Raw genomic sequence first — 16,000 nt, forward strand, 5'->3', positions numbered from 1 at the left:
AAAGCTGTAAGTAATCAAGTGATAAAACTATAATTTCTATTTGAACAGATAAGTCTTCTAGCTTTTAAAACATTGCAGAATATGGCCATAGACTTGCAGCTTTGCAAAAAAAGAATGAGTAAACAAAATCAAAATGCATGAATGTTTGGAGGATTAAAGCCATCAGAGTGTGAATGTATGAATAGTGTTAATGGTTGTGGTAATAATTGGTGCTTAGGAACTGTCTTCACCTCTAAGCATTATTCACATAAAAACAAGTTAAAGCCCAAACTCAAAATTATTGTAAATTATTTTTCATTTTCTTATTAACCTGTGTAGTTGAATGGGATGTGATTAGAATGGTGTAAAACCCATGTGTTTTAGAAAAATACAATACTCAGTTATTAAAGATGCATAGTGGTTTTGGTGGTATCAGTAGAGCGTGGTATGAACGGAGTGTAGTTTTCCTTTATGTGTAACACCTGGATTAAATTCCAAAAGAAGGAGACAAGTTGGACAACTTGGGTGAAAGAGCATGACCATGCTGTCTGGACTAGGCAGTTACATATTTCGTGCACAGCAAATGTGCTGGAAAAAAAATTCAGTGGCTGGAAAAAAGGAAAACACCTTTTGCTGTACTTTTATTTTATTTATTTTGCGTGCTTTTAACCAGGTTTTGTTTATAAACACTGGATATCTCCCATTACTGAAGATGGATGTAGCTGTTAAACAAACCACTTACTGTAGTTTGGCTTAAAAATTGTCTGGTTCTAAGAAAAAAAGCTTCAAATGTGTGGTGAACTATGCTTTAATGAACTCTAGAAGCCAGAAAACTTCAGCAATTATTTACTTTAGAAAAGATAAAAACAAACTCTGTTACTGTCACAGTTGGATTTAATAGTATTGGCTGAAAAGGAGAGCATAGAACTCCCCAGCTCTGGTTACTGTAATAGTTTTTTAATTATTTTTCTTTCTATAGTTCACTTGAAGTACCTAATCCTTGCAGTGTTTACAGTTCATCCTAGAGGTTAGAAGTATATTCAGTAGCAATTGAGCATGGCTCATTTATAGAGTCCCAGGCATACTGTAGCTCTAGGTGGTTATTTTTCCATATATGTTATGAAAATGAAAAAGAAAAAAATCAAATATTTAAATTATTTATTGATTTATTCTTACACAATGCTTTTTAATTAAGCTTTTATTAAACAGAATCAAAATTAAACTGGTTTTTATGCAATTTCTTGCTTTATTCCTCTCCTGCCTTCCCCAGATGAAGTGTTAATCTCTTAGTGTCTGAACTGAACTAGAAATGGAAAAATTTATCACATGTAATGGAGCAGATATTACTAAGTAAATAGACTCACTGATAATGTCCTTCAAGAAGGTGTTTAGAAAGTAGACTTTATGCCTTTGCAAAACTGGTTTAATGAAATCCAGAGAAGTTTTTGGCATCAGTTGCAGGTAGCATTTGACTTGACAGGTCATAAAACTAATTTTTCAGAAAGAAAAAAAAATGTTATTTTAAATGATTTAAAAGAACGTGCTGATGAAAAATTTGCTTTATAGACTAAAATTAGCCACTGGACAAAACATCATATATCCCTTGACACTGTGGGCTCTGCCTTTGCAAATCACCCAAGCGGATTGGTGTCACTGTATAAATAATTACCTTGGGGTGAGATAAGGGGAGGCACAGTGAGTTGTTAAACAGTGTCAGCACAAGGGAGAAACAAAGGACTTGGGATAGGGAGCAGCGCACAGGCTTTGTGCGATATCTGTGTACTCAGTGTCTCCTAGGTGTGTGCGCCGTGGGAGAGGCACCTGCGCAGTCATGCATGAACAAGGGGTGGCTGCATGGCTGGGAGGGCAAGGCTTGGCCCTTGTCCCCAAGGACTGGCCAGCTGGGGACACAGGGAGTGGAGGGACATGTGTGGGGGACAGGGGCTGTGCTTGGCAGGTCACAAAGCCCTTGGGAGAAGGACAGGGTGTGGGCACTGCCGAGCTGTGAGGAGGATGCATGGTGGCAGTCATGGCAGGAGGGCTGCTGGGATACAGAGGAATGAATCTACCTCAAAGGGTATTTGTTAAGAAAATCATTGGAAAGGGAGATTTTGATAAACTTCAAATTTTAAAAATGATAAAAGAATCCCTTTCATCTTCAGTCATATAAATATGCTTTAGGTAGATGTGTCTTTTCCTCTCCTTTTTTCTACTTTAAATTCTGGTGTCAAAATAGGAGTAGAGCTCATTCTGAGCAGATAACGCTTCTGATGATTACCACCAGTGCTGTAAAGGCTGGAAGAAAATGCTGACATTTTTGTATTTAGAAAACAGCGTTTTGATGTGACTCATAAATTTTAAACAGAATCCATTTTAAAGAAAGTTTGCTGGTGTTTACCAGATTATGGGTAAACGACTCACTTTCTGACTGGTGAATTCCAGTAATAAATTCATAACACACTATTTACAGGGACACCAAACGGTATATTTTTAGAATAGTAAGATTTGCTATGAAGTAGCCATAGGAGATAGTGAAGGTATTAAAAGATACATAGCTCTGTGATCACACTGATAAAATTGCTTGTGAGAGGAGATTTCCCCATTTCAGATTCTGCAACCTGTTCACATTTGTGTTCATGGCCACCCAAGTTCAATAAATATTCTTATCATTTATGTAATCCATTATTAGTTTTATGGTACTCAACATTAGGTCATATCCCAGATGGGACATCCTTTGGGAAAACACAGCTTACATAAATAGAGTTCTCACAAAGGTCTATATTGGGTGTCAGGAAATTGAACTTTTTTTAATGTTCTTTATGAACACAAATGGGCACATAAATGCCTTCTTTGTAATTACTGTTTACAAAAAGAGCCACTCTGATTAGGAAGAGATATATGAGCATTTCATTTGAAACATTACAAAGCAGAATGTGGAATAAGGAAGTTTACAGTAAGTTGCTATGTAAGAGGACACCCTTTCCTTTTGTGTATGAAATTGGATCTGTCAAACAGCTGGTTTATATATGATTGTCCCATTTCCTCTTTTTTTTTCCTCCAAGATGTTACATCCTTTTTTTTCTTTCTGTCTCATAGACAATTAAAAAAAAATACAATCTTGAAAAATAAAAAGCAAATTAAAGTCTCATTTCTTGTATACTGCAGGCATTAGTGGAGGAATAGCAGATTTGACCATGGACTAGAAAGTGGACAGTTTTATAGGGCACTGTCTAATTTGGAGTGCTTTTACTTGGCAGAGAGAATGTTCTGTAAAATGCTCACCTTAGACTTCAGGCCATTTTCAGAAGTTTGGCAATTCCAGACTGCAGCTTGTTTGCACAGCTGGGAAGCCACCGACCCTCTCTGGTCCCAGCTGGCCCTGTGCTCTGCCCAACCATCCTCACAACCCTCAGCCCTCTAATAAGTACAGACTGTGTGTGAGAGGGTGGCTTCTTCTGGGAGGTGGGAATTCATGAAGAAAACATTTCTCATTTGTTGGGGTGCATTTATTTCTGACCAAGGGTCCAAGCAGCAGGACTACAGACTTCAGGGGAACCAAACTGCAGGAGCTGTGTAGACCTGGGAGGGTAGATTTTTCGTTTGTTTCTGTTTACAAGTTAATCTTATCAGTAGGGCAGCTGAAGGGAAATACTTTGACAGCTGCTGTTTGAATTTATTTGATCTGAGGGATTTCAGTTTAATGTAATTGCTCAGACTTTTAATAGCTGAATAGAAATTGACAGCATTCACTGCCTTGCTTCATCTCATACCAAGGTAACAAATGATGTGGAGAAAATTTGCCATGCTGCTGTTCAGCATCTCTTCTGTCGGGGACAAACACCCCCCTTCCTCCCCAACTAATACTGAATAGTTTTAGTAGTGCAGTAGCAGTTTTCCCCAATTTAAGGTAACTTCACATACCTTTCATGAAGAGCAGTGACAGATGCTGTCTCCTAGTATCTACCAGAATAGAGACCATCTTCAGAACTCTGTATTATTCTGAGCTGAATGCTTAAAAGAGGTAGTTTTCCTTTATTACACCTTTATTCACACCTATGCTTACTAATGTACTGTTAAGAATTTCGGTATTCCTGGGGATTCAGGCCTTGGCTCTGGCTCTCAGTGGTGGCTGGCTGTGAAATTTATTTTTGCCAGATAAGGATGCTGATGTCAACTAGTTAACAGCCTACCACCTGGGACTGTTGTGGTGCCATAACAGTTCTCTTCTGTGCTCCCTTTGGGTGGAGAAAAAGTGCAAATTTCATATTACAAATGAAGGCTCTGGTCTCATAATTTTAGGAAATGTAGCCATGATGATGTTGTTCCACCTCATCTTGTTTTCCACTCCCAAGTCCTGTGGAAAATCTAGCTAAGACTGTACTTGCACTTTTGAATAAAATCAATAAAATGGGGTGTGTTTTGATTTTTTTTTCCCCTGAAAGATTCTTCCTAGTTTTAACTTTAGTATGAGGTCTAATTGTGCAGTTGTGAGGTGATTTGCAGTGCGAGTGGTAGTCTAAGAACAAAGGCTCTACATTTAACCCACAAACCTGAGAAGTGAAATCTGGATGGAGAAAGGCTGTTGCAGAACACTGTCTGAGGCTTCCTTGGCACATCTCTGGACATGCTGCCCTCTTATCAGTGATAAGAGCTGCCCTCAGCCCCAGCTGTAGTAGTGCTGCCCTAACAGTCACGCGTCATGACTGCCAGGAGTGTGTTTATTTTCCAACTGGATAACTGGTATTGCCCATTTTACTGGGTCCTTTCCACAGATTTTTGTTAAGCAATTTCACATAATCTGGGCAAGTCAGCTGATACTTCTCAGAAGCATTTAATTATGAAATTGTTAGCAATTTGATGCAAGTCTTTAAAGCTCAGACAGCATGTTCCTTGAAGCTAGAGGTCAGGCTACTTTGCATGACTGTTACACTAAACATGGTAGGATTCATGCCCATAATCTGCTCTCTGTTCATCAGTTGCTAGTACAGAGGAAATTTTCTGCTCAAACCAAAAACAGTTAATTGTTTTGTAAGATACTGTTAGATATGCATCTGTGCTCGTTGTATGAGCTAAGTTTTTAAAGCCCTGTGATTTCTTTGTCATTTAAATTGTGTAAAATAATAGTAATGGATGTTGGTCTCTCTTCACTGATTTGAAAAGCCAGACATTGCTAACATTGTCAGTTCCGTTGACTGTGACTTGACATACTCATTTGCTTCTGAGACCAACAAATCTGTGGAGAATTCCCTACAGATTATTGAGAGATGATGTGAATAATGTTAAGTGTGTCCCCAAAGACTTTCAGGATGGATATGCATAATCAAGCATGCTGTTCTCAATACTAATTCTAATTACTTTTTTCCCCCCTTTAAATCACTAAGGTTCCCCAACCAGAGATGTGGGGCCTTCATTAGGTCTGAAGAAATCCAGCTCCTTAGAAAGCTTGCAGACAGCCGTTGCTGAGGTGACTCTGAACGGTGACATTCCTTTCCACCGCCCACGCCCACGAATTATCCGAGGACGAGGCTGCAACGAAAGCTTCAGAGCTGCCATAGACAAATCATACGATAAACCTGTAGCAGATGATGATGATGAAGGCATGGAAACTTGTAAGTAAACTGTTGTTTTGCATAATGAGTGTTAGTGGCATAGGTTCATTCCTTTAGAAAGTGACTAAAGTAGTAGAACATAATTTTAGAATTTTAAAAGAATAGAACAAACTTCATCAATATTTAGGCTTTTTCCCTTCATTTGCTTTAACAGATCGCTGCACTCTGCAGCTTTCTTCCTTTCTAAAATAAGAGAATAAGATTATTGGGAATGTGTTTACTTAAATTACTGTGAAAATATTCTGTAAGACGGCTAATTAATGTACTAATGTAAACTAGAAAAAAAATATAGGTAGAAGGGCAAACCCACTAAATTTGTGTTACAAAAATATAGGCATCTAACTTTGAAATAGTACGTTTGTAGTGTTGGGGGGGGGATAAAAAGAAATCACTGTCCTTTAATTAGAGTGAGTGAGGTTGGCAGATCTAATAAAATATAAAGTTAATGATCAGCTATTACCCACCCTAATGGGCATTCATTTACATTTTCAGTTCTTTAACCCGAAGTATGACCCAACATGTGGAGAATGTCATTAACATAAAAGAATCACTTCAAAGCTAACCTTATCATTATTGAACTATGTAAGAATGGGCTGGTAAAATGACAACTCATATTGAATGAAAATAGTATGAATGGTAAATTACCTCAATCAGGGGTTGTATTAAAATCATTGAATTTTTAACCTTCATGTTGTACTACTTTCAACTTGTCACACACCAGCAGAATTTTTTTTTAATCAACCTACAGCTAGTTAGAAGTTTATGAATGAAGATGATGATGGGGAGGTTGAAGTAGTAAAGTATTTAGTCTGAATTTAATGAAGGCTTGAAAAGAATTTTCACTCTTTTTAAAGTTTTTTAGTTTCAGAAATTCTGTTTCATAAGCATCATTCCCTATTACTCTTTTATAAGTTACTTCTGTAACCACTCTTATTTTTTAAAAACTCTTGGCCTTTTTTTTTTTTTTTTTTAATCTGCCTCTTTTTAAGAGTGTTCTGAGGCTGCAAGGGAGATAAATTTGCTAGTCACTTTTCTTAAAGGTAGCTACAGATGGAATTAATTCTGCTTTGCTTTTCCAGCACCTAACAATTTCACACAGTAGTGAGGCTAAATGCTGGTGTGGTGCTGCTGGCTGTCAGTCTATTTCTGGCCAGTAGAAGAATAGGTGTGAGAAAATGTGTGATGATCCTGCTTATTCTTACAAATTGCGTGCCTGTGTTCTTTTGGGACATAAGACCATGTTTTTATAGAAGACCTTGTTGGTGTGAGCCCACTGATAGCAATATCCTGGTTTGAGGCTTCAGATATCCAAGGTTTATCCAGAAGTTACAGATGGTTAAATCTCAATTGATCAAAAATATAGCGAAACAGTTGTCATGAGGTGAGTATAGGTTTATGAGATTCTGGTAAGGGTTTTTAAGCTTGTTGATGCAATGCATAGAGAGTAGCAAGGAAATATTTGGAGCCCTTTGGATCCTTCACATGGGAGCAGCAGTGTTGTGGCTTAACTCCTGCAGCAGCCAAACCCGAGGCAGCTGCGTGCTCACTCCCCCACCAGTGGGACTGGGGAGAGAATTGGAAGGGTGAAAGCTGGAAAACTTGTGGATTGAGATATAGTCAGCTTCATAGGAAAGCAAAAGCCACACACACAAGAAAAGCAAAACAATTAATTCACTGCTACCCATGGGCAGGCAAGTGCTCAGCCATCCCCAGGAGAACTGTGCCCCATCATGTGTACTGTTACTAGGGAAGACAAACACCATCAAGACATCACTCCAAATGTCCCTGACTTCCTCCTTCTACCCGCAACTTAATATACTGATCACGATGCCATGTGGTCTGGAATATCCCTTTGGTCAGCTGGGGCCACCTGTCCTGACTGTGTCTCCTCCCAGTCTATACATCCTCAACTTCCTCACCACTGTGGCCATACCAAAAGCAGAAAAGACCTTGGCTCTGTGTAAGCCCTGCTCTGCAATAACAAAAACACTTCTATTTTATCAACCCTGTGTTCAGCACAAATCCAAAACAGCCCCATAAAAGCCACTGTGAAGAAAAATAACCCTATGCCAGCCAAAACCAGCACAAGCAGGGACCAGACAAAGCCTGCTGGCTGAAATCAAAATGTCATGGGGTGAGTCTTAGCCCTCATCTCTGGATGAAGTTGTCTTGCAGCACTGGACCAAGAGCCAGCTCATGAGAGAGCAAGAGCAAGGATCCCACAGATAGTCAGATCCCACATGGTAAAGTAAGGATCAGCAAAGTGTGACCAAGTTATATATGACCAAGAACTATGCATTTTGTTGTGTTCTAATAGCTTCCACATACGGTAATAAAACATCTAAGAAAGATTCCAGAAGTCTGAAGTGCCAGATTCATAGAAGCAGATATTTACTTCTTATTGTGGTCTACACGGTCATGCATTGTTTGATTGGTAGCTCCACTTAGTCCACGCATCTCTTGATTGGTAGCTCTACTTTGTTTATGAGGCAAGCACACATCTTTTTCTTAATCTAATTGGTAGATGCTGTAAGCATCACTTTACTCAAACCCCATGTTTGCTGACAAACCCCATGTTTGTCAGCAACTTTTCTGCTTCTTTTTTCTTCCTGCAACATCAGCTTTTTTATCCACAAAAATGACTTCATTCTTTAGCTCCAGAAGGTTCAGCTGGTTCCTTTAGTACATGTCCATTTTTCTGTAAATATGATCCTACTCTTGAGGATTTTTGCTTCTTATGGTGACTGTGGGAGCTTAAGAGCTGTTCCAGCCCTATGTCACCTGTCTTCATGAAAACGTCTGTATCTGCACTAAACCTCAAACACTGCAGTCTGCTCCACTTTGTGTCAATTCTATATGGACTTAGGCTTCCAGGGAATTTACCAAATGGTGTCTTCAGCTGGACAAAGTTTGGGCACATACGAATATGTAGGAGTTTAACAATCTGGATCTAATGTAACTAATGCCTCACTGCTGCCATAACGATGTTGCCTAAGTTTTTTTGAAATTGTATTTAATTATTCCATAATTGTTTGAAATTAGAATGTGACTTTCTCTCATTATAAAACCCAGACAAACATGCTGGTGGTCAGTTTGGTGATGCCCTTGAGGCTGGATCCATTTGTCTTACTTGAATTTTTTTGCCTTTCTCCAAGTGTTTCAGTGCTAGAAGTGTTTCTTTGTCTTCCAGACAGTGACCTGCTTTGGATTAGCAAATAACAGCGCTGCAGTGTATTGTATAGAGGAGTTCCTAACATGTCATCATTCCATACACAAAAGCCATAAAGAATACAGGTAGCATATATGACAAAGGGGCTGACTCTTCTAAATGTCCTTGGAACAACATGCTATTAAATTACTAAACGTAGGATTAAAATCAGATGACACTGACTGGTTCTGAGGTAACATTTTAAGTATTTGAGAAGATGTGTGTGAGTTTTAGTGGTGGTAAAGAAGGAACATTTGTGGAAAGAGGTGTGGGTGTTCAGCTTTTACAGATAATTTTTCCTGGTTTTTTTTTTTTTTGTTTTTTTTTTTTGTTTTTTTTTTTTTTTGTTTTTTTTTTTTTTTTTTTTGTTTTTGTTTTTTTTTTGTTTTGTTTTGTTTTGTTTTGTTTTTTTTCTTTTTTTTTTTTTCTTTAATACTTGAAATAGCTGACTAGAAGCAAAATGTTTATCTTTAGTGGCACGAAGAAGAGCAAGGCATTTTGACTGGGAGAGATCAACAAAGCTTTCTAATCTTTTGCTGAATCTTAATTGCTGGAATCTAGGGCTGTATTAAATATCACAATAAGAGGCCTAGAAGCTTAGTGGCAAAATAGTTTCACATTAAGTAGCTTTGATTCCTCATGTGCATCTTTTCCATTTTATGGGCTAATTAGGAGAACAGCTTCATAATACCTGTTTGTGTAGTTCTCCATACTGCAGTGTGGTTCATGAAATGACACTAGTGTTCAGTTTAATTGATGTTTAAAGTATACTCCAATTTAATTTTTTGGCTTCAGCATCCTGAATTGGGAAGCAGGAGGTTTCAGGAAAAAAAGGAAATAACAGCACCAAAACAAATACATCCTGCGTTTTGCAGTAACCTAATGTCATTACTGCAACATAACAAAAATTAGAAGTTTCATTTGTAGCCTGGGTTTGAATTTTAATTGAGCAGCATTTGCATTTGTTCTAAACACTAGTAATTATATGTATGTTAATTGCAGGATGACTGCACTGCATAAAAGTGAAACAAGCTTCTTCATGTTGGGTCCTTTTAAGAGATCTGGAAATCTATTTAGTCTAGTAGAGAGACCAGTGTTTACTCCAGGAGAACAGGTATCCCAGTTTACAGGCCTCAGTCTAAGCTACTGGGTTAATTGCAAGCAAACTGTGTATGATAGACAAATATTAATTGCAACACTAATGTAGAAATGAGACAATGTTCTTCATGGAATGTGCAAAATTAATAGTAAGTGAAAGCTTTGTTCAAAAATAGTCCTAGTTCTGGCCAGGACAGGGCTGACTTTTGCAGTAGCCAGGAGGGGACATGGCCAGGACCCAGAGGTTATTCCGCACCACTTCACATCATTTTCCAGGGACGGGGACCAGGTGCTGTAGAGTAGTGGAGGAACCAGTTGGGTGCTGTCAGGGGTGAGAACTTGCATGCCAATTCTTTCTTTGTGTCCTCTTTCATTCATAGTGTTACTGTTGGTTTTCTTGTTGCTGTTTCCTGTAAACTGTTCTCATCTCAACCCCTGATCTTTACCTTTTGTGCCTCCAGCTGTCCTCTCCATCCTGCTGCAGGGGCAAAGGGAAGGGAGGGGGAGCGAGTGGGTGGCACATGTTTTGGAGAGTCTGAGCAGGAGCACCACGCTGGGGAGTACCCTTCCTAAACCACAACACACTGTTATGACAAGTTGTTCCACAGCTCAGCACAGCACAGTAAACAATACATATATATTTATCATTTATTTAATGTATTGTTATGTGAGTATGAACAAACATAGGTCAAAACTGATTCATCTTTAAAATTCTACTAGTGAAATTCCAAGTAAACAGTTGATCTCAAAATTTGTCAGAAATTTCATACAGTTGTTTTTTTTTTTGCTAATTATATTCATTTGCAAGTACAGTCTTTTAAATGTCTAGTTAGAACAGATTGTAGCTATAAATTAACATGTAAAAAATTAACATTTCTATTCCAAAGTGTTTTTCCACAATTCTTTTAATAATAACTAAATATCATTCCAGACACTGATTAAAAAGTGCTGGGACCAAAAAAAGTACAAGAACAGCTAGTACAGAGGCATGTGTAGGAACTATTAGTTTCCTAAAATACAATAACATGAATATTAAAACAGTTTCTACCGTTGAGAAGCTGTATGATCTGCTTTACTCATAGCAGTCCTGAATTAAATGCCAAGGCCCGGCCACTCTTGTGGTTTGTACTTCAGAGTGCCAGTTAAGATTCAAAAATAGTTAATAATGTTGAGATGTATCTGACATGGTATATTTTTCTTGAAATATGTCTGTGTGATCATCCAGGGCTGGAGAATATTTATAGAAAACTTGATACTTGGTGAATAAGTGCAAAGTCTATTAGACACATCTGATATTAAGGAATAAAGAGTATTTTGAAAGCAAGTTTCTAAGAGAGAGAAGACGTCATATTGAATGGCTTTCAGTCAGTGATTTGTAGACTTTTCAGGTTCAATGATTTACCTGTAAGGTGAAGATGAATGATGACTAAGAAAAGCAAGTTTATATTCTACAGTAGTCTATAGATGAAAAATTTCTGAAGAATTACACTCTTCTGGTGGCTGTAGAAGAATTGCTGAGATCTTGAGAAATATTAGCAGAGTATTAAGAAGTAGTAAACAGAGCTGAAACTAAAAAACTTTTTTTCCCCTTCTATAAGCATTGACCATTTCAAAATCTTATAGAGTACAATTTTTTTTTCCATAGACTGTGTATATATAAAGCAAGACTGTATTTTTTCAAATTTTACTGCCAAAAGTTGTTTGGAGCCTTTGTATTCATTGGAACTACAGGAGGCAATTCTAAGTATGCATCTGTGATCTTAATTGCTGCTTTGTGCAGTCTGTTGGAAAGCTGGGAGATGGTTGGAGCCCTCCTTAAATGTGATGATATAAAATGTTAGAGCTCATGGAACGTCCCAGCGTCACAAGGCATGCAGTGCTGTGTTCTGACCCACCAGCTTGAAGTGTTTTATTTCTTTCTTATTAAACTACTGAAGCAGTTTTCAGGTTTTCAGTGGATTTTTTTCTTTTAGTAATTTTTCTTTCAAACTTTCTGAAATACATGTGGAGTGTTAAATCTAACCTTGGGTGTGCTTTAGTACTCCCGGTCTTGAATTAGAAACAGAGAAGGAACATGTTATCTGCGTTTAAAGTATTTTACTTATTCCACTGGGTGAAATCTCCCCACCTCAACCTCCCAGGCTGCCCCATCTCAACCAATAATAATACCAAAAATAACAATCATTGTGCATGATGTGTTCTAAATGGCTTCAGGAAATGAAAAAGCATAACAAAACTATTATGTTACTTGCAGAAGAAAAAAAAGTCTATTACGGCTTGTGTTGAGGGTTAACACTCCCTAATGACTTTCATATTTTTATGAGAATATTACTAAGAATTTATGGACAAGGCATGCTGCACTGATGTTGTTACTTCTTGCAGATATTTCTAAATCTCTCCTCAACTGATTTAGATACTGAAACAAAATGGGCCAATTAATATCACTTTGCTAATCCTCTTTATTAATCCATACATTATCCAGAGTACCCATAAAGTGCAAATTGTGTTTTGCAGAGTGGTCTGCAAAGGTGAATTCCTGGCTTTTATGAGTTTAATACTTCTAATGAACACTCTCAGAAAACCATGTAAGCAGATACTGATTAAAAAAAAAAAAAAAGAGTTTATTGTGGTTTTGCATATATCTTGCTTCAAAATACATTATGGAATATACCAAAAAGTCTGCCCTTTTTGTTTGTTCTTATGTCACTGATGTTTCTTAATATGTGCTTTCAGTGGAGGAAGACACAGAGGAGAGCTCAAGATCTGGTAGAGAATCTGTGTCCACAGCAAGTGACCAACCATCCCACTCATTAGAGAGACACATGAATGGAAGCCAAGATAAAGGTGACAGAAAAAAAACTGGAAAGGAAAAGAAGAAAGATCGAGATAAAGAGAAGGATAAGATTAAGGCAAAGAAAGGAATGCTGAAAGGCTTAGGAGACATGTTCAGGTAGGTACTTTGCAATCAAATGTAGAATGAATTATAAAAAGAAGTTTCTTTTTCTAATTAGTCATTATATTGTAAATTCTTGCTGAGGCCATATTTTACTATGCAGATCCATACACAATGTATATAGGCTGATCTCTCAATTTTTGAGCCTATGGGTGGTGTCATAAAAGGGAAGCAGCTCAGAATGAAAGCAAAGGAGATGCCTGGCAGGCCAAAGGAAAGGCAAGGCAAAGGAAAAAGTAATTTTAAGCCACAGACTGCTTGGTTTTGAAAGAGTCTTTGGAGATGTCTAAGTCATGCACATATCCTTTGACAACTCAAAACATTTGGGTTTTTGTTTTATTTTTCTTCTTTAATGCTATACCCAAAGCTTATGTGTTGCTAAATGAATGTTTTTCTTTGCTTTACTATTAAGACTATTGGTATCATGGAGGCATGATGTGAAAGAGATTAATCAGTCTGAGATTGAGAAACAGCATCCTTCTCTCAAGGAAGACAGTATCTAAGGTTGTGTGCTCTGAGAATCCAAAGAGAACGGGTCAGTGAAAGACCCAAACACTGAGTTCTTTTTAAAGGAGCCATTTCTCCAGCAGACATAAGTGATCTGAAAGGAGCACACTGCTGAGGTACTCCCTGCTGTTGTGGGTAAATGTTGTAACATGACAAACATCTTTGATCACTTGTGGAAAGGGGTGAGAGAGCAAGAAAACCAGTCCTTCTTTTAACCAGCTAGAGTAAATAAACACATTTCAAAGAAAAAGCAATATTAAAGCAGCGTTTGTTTTGTTACTTAATTTTAAAGTGAGGTACTGGTATTATTTTAATTATTTATTAAAGATTCTGCTCTGAAAACATATAAGGGGAGCTTCAGTTAGCTTTCACCCCATTACTTTCTTTATCCTGTAAAATATTAGCTTAACATGTGTGGTAACTGCACAGGTTCTTGAGAATTGTTCTGTGTGACTGAGAATGATGTTAGGAGAGTAGTAAGTAGAAAAAGTGGTTAATTAGGGAAAAAAATGTAGTTAATTAGAAAATATTGTTTTGAAATCTGCTTTAGAAAACAGTAAATAATACCAGGCTCTTAGACAGTGTATGCCATAGAACAGAAGAAGAATTATAGGAGATAGTCGCACATGTCAGGTAGGAAGAGGGTCCTTCAGCCTGTGAAGCCCATGGGGATGCCCTCATCCTCTGGACATTTGCCTGTGTCAGTTCAAGCCTGGAGCAGAGCATTGCACCCCACTCTGGGAGAGTGTGTAAGGCAGGAGATGTGAAATGCTGACTGGCTCTTTTCTGCGCTCTGTCATTTTTAAACAGCATAAATGACAAGTAAAATTGAGGCACAATATGCATGATAAATTCTTTAGGCTCTAAGTAGTAGCATCTTGGATACCTTGAGTGTTGTCTTGTGAGTTCAGTCAGAAATTGTTTACAGCATCTAGAAAGCTTGGGCAGCTCCATGGGCCAGGCAAGGTAACCTTTCCTGTGTCCTTGATATAACACTTCCGAACTCTCTAATTTGGAAACAACATTAATTTGAGTGATAGGATGATCCAATGCTTTGTTGTTTGCTCTTCATAACAGTCAACATTTTCTTGAGTTTTTTTCCTTCACTACCATTTCTGAGTGAACTTTACTTTTCAGTCTCCTCTTAATTAATGTGAGAGCAGTGCTGTCTGGATATAGCTGACTACTCCTGGATCTGTAAATTAGCTTGCACCTTGTCAGCCCACACAGGAGAGGTGTTCCTGGCAAGCAAGAAAATGCTGATTGAGAGAATTAAGCATTGTGCCTCATTTCCACTTGGTGCTTGATTTGCCTTGTTGACAGGCTTCTCAATAATGTTTGAGAGATGGGCTTTGTTATGTCTGCAAAATAAGCTACTACTTCTACCTATAACATGTTTTGTTTTTCTGTACATTTGACATATATCATAGATATCAAGTAATCACTGAAAGAAGTTGTGTGATAGAAAATAGTGATGACAGTAACATTTAAAATTCAAACCAGGATCAAAGCATAATTGGATGTTTTAGTTCTGTACAACATTGTAATTTCTTTGTCGATCTTTTTCTTTTCTCCTTTTCCACTTTTTTCTTCCTTTTCAGTGCTCTAATCTTTAAATAATCTTTCTTCATTAGGTTGTATGGTCAAAAACACTTGTAGGATGAATTTGCTATTAACTGACGCTTTATTCCAATGTCTGTATTTAGCCAAAGGGCTTTTCGTTACCTATATGCAAACTGGCATCTCATAAGGAAGAGTCTGTGTGATGTATAAAAATAAGTCTCCTTGTGTTCAGTTAAAATCTTAGGATTTGCTACTGGAATCTTCATTAAACTCTACTGTGAGATGCAAAGTCCCACTAGAGAACCCTAAGTTACCTTTATCCTTCAGCATCATTTCCAAGAAATCTCTGGATGATTCAGATAAGAAGTTAAAATCTTCTAAACACCTCCATTGTTTTACTGCTGTCAAACATAGTAAAGAGGATTGACATAACCTTGGCGGAGAGCTGCAAACTGAAAACTGCAAAACTGTGTGACTGTGACACACACAAGTCCCATTATTCCCAGAGGACCTTTTTCCAGCATTAGGCTGGAAGTTCACCCTTCTGACTGTGACATAAATATATCTGAACATGTGTGTATTTCTTTTTTCAAATCAACACACAACAGATTAATTATGCCATTTGGCTGAGAATTCTCCTCACAGATGAGATGAGGACAGAAGTTAGCCTAGCAAAGTGTTGAGCAGAAATTTTGGTCTATTGGAGGAGAGGCAGGTGCTGCAGTGCTTTGCTTATACCTGAATCTATTTGTTTTATCTGAGTATTGGACTCATTCTTGTCTTAGCCTTTCAAGAGGATCATGTGCCAAATGCTGTGGCCAGTGAAAAGTTGTGCAGTTCCTCCTTCTCCAGTTAGAGGGTGCCTGGGTGGCCACTGCCAGCTGAGCAAATAGTTTTTGGGAAGCTGATATGAAGTTCTACTAGTTTCTTGTTTCACTGCTGAGAAGCCTTCAGTAGATTTGACATCAGAAGTTTATAAAAATCTGTATGCTTCTCCAGATGCAATATGAAGTATGTTTACTTATTTTGAGTCTGATTTTATTTTTAAGTAGAGATTTTGTTTCTTGATAAAAACCTGACAAA

At 37.7% G+C, this 16,000-nt stretch overlaps 1 protein-coding gene across 23 annotated transcripts in view; it reads left to right on the top strand.

Annotated features, from left to right (window-relative positions):
- Positions 1-16,000, top strand: part of PARD3 (par-3 family cell polarity regulator) — a 443,499-nt gene that overhangs the window by 292,858 nt on the left and 134,641 nt on the right. For all 23 annotated transcript variants that reach the window (XR_008436211.1, XM_053972924.1, XM_053973078.1 and 20 more), the window contains 2 exons: positions 5,361-5,588; positions 12,628-12,844. Coding sequence is in view for 22 of the 23 variants with exons in the window: in XM_053972924.1 (XP_053828899.1) it covers positions 5,361-5,588; positions 12,628-12,844 (445 nt within the window). In the remaining variant the exon portion in view is untranslated. The remainder of the gene's footprint in view (positions 1-5,360; positions 5,589-12,627; positions 12,845-16,000) is intronic.

This window comes from Vidua macroura, chromosome 1 (genome assembly GCF_024509145.1).
Source record: "Vidua macroura isolate BioBank_ID:100142 chromosome 1, ASM2450914v1, whole genome shotgun sequence".
In the NCBI taxonomy this organism is placed as follows: domain Eukaryota; kingdom Metazoa; phylum Chordata; class Aves; order Passeriformes; family Viduidae; genus Vidua; species Vidua macroura.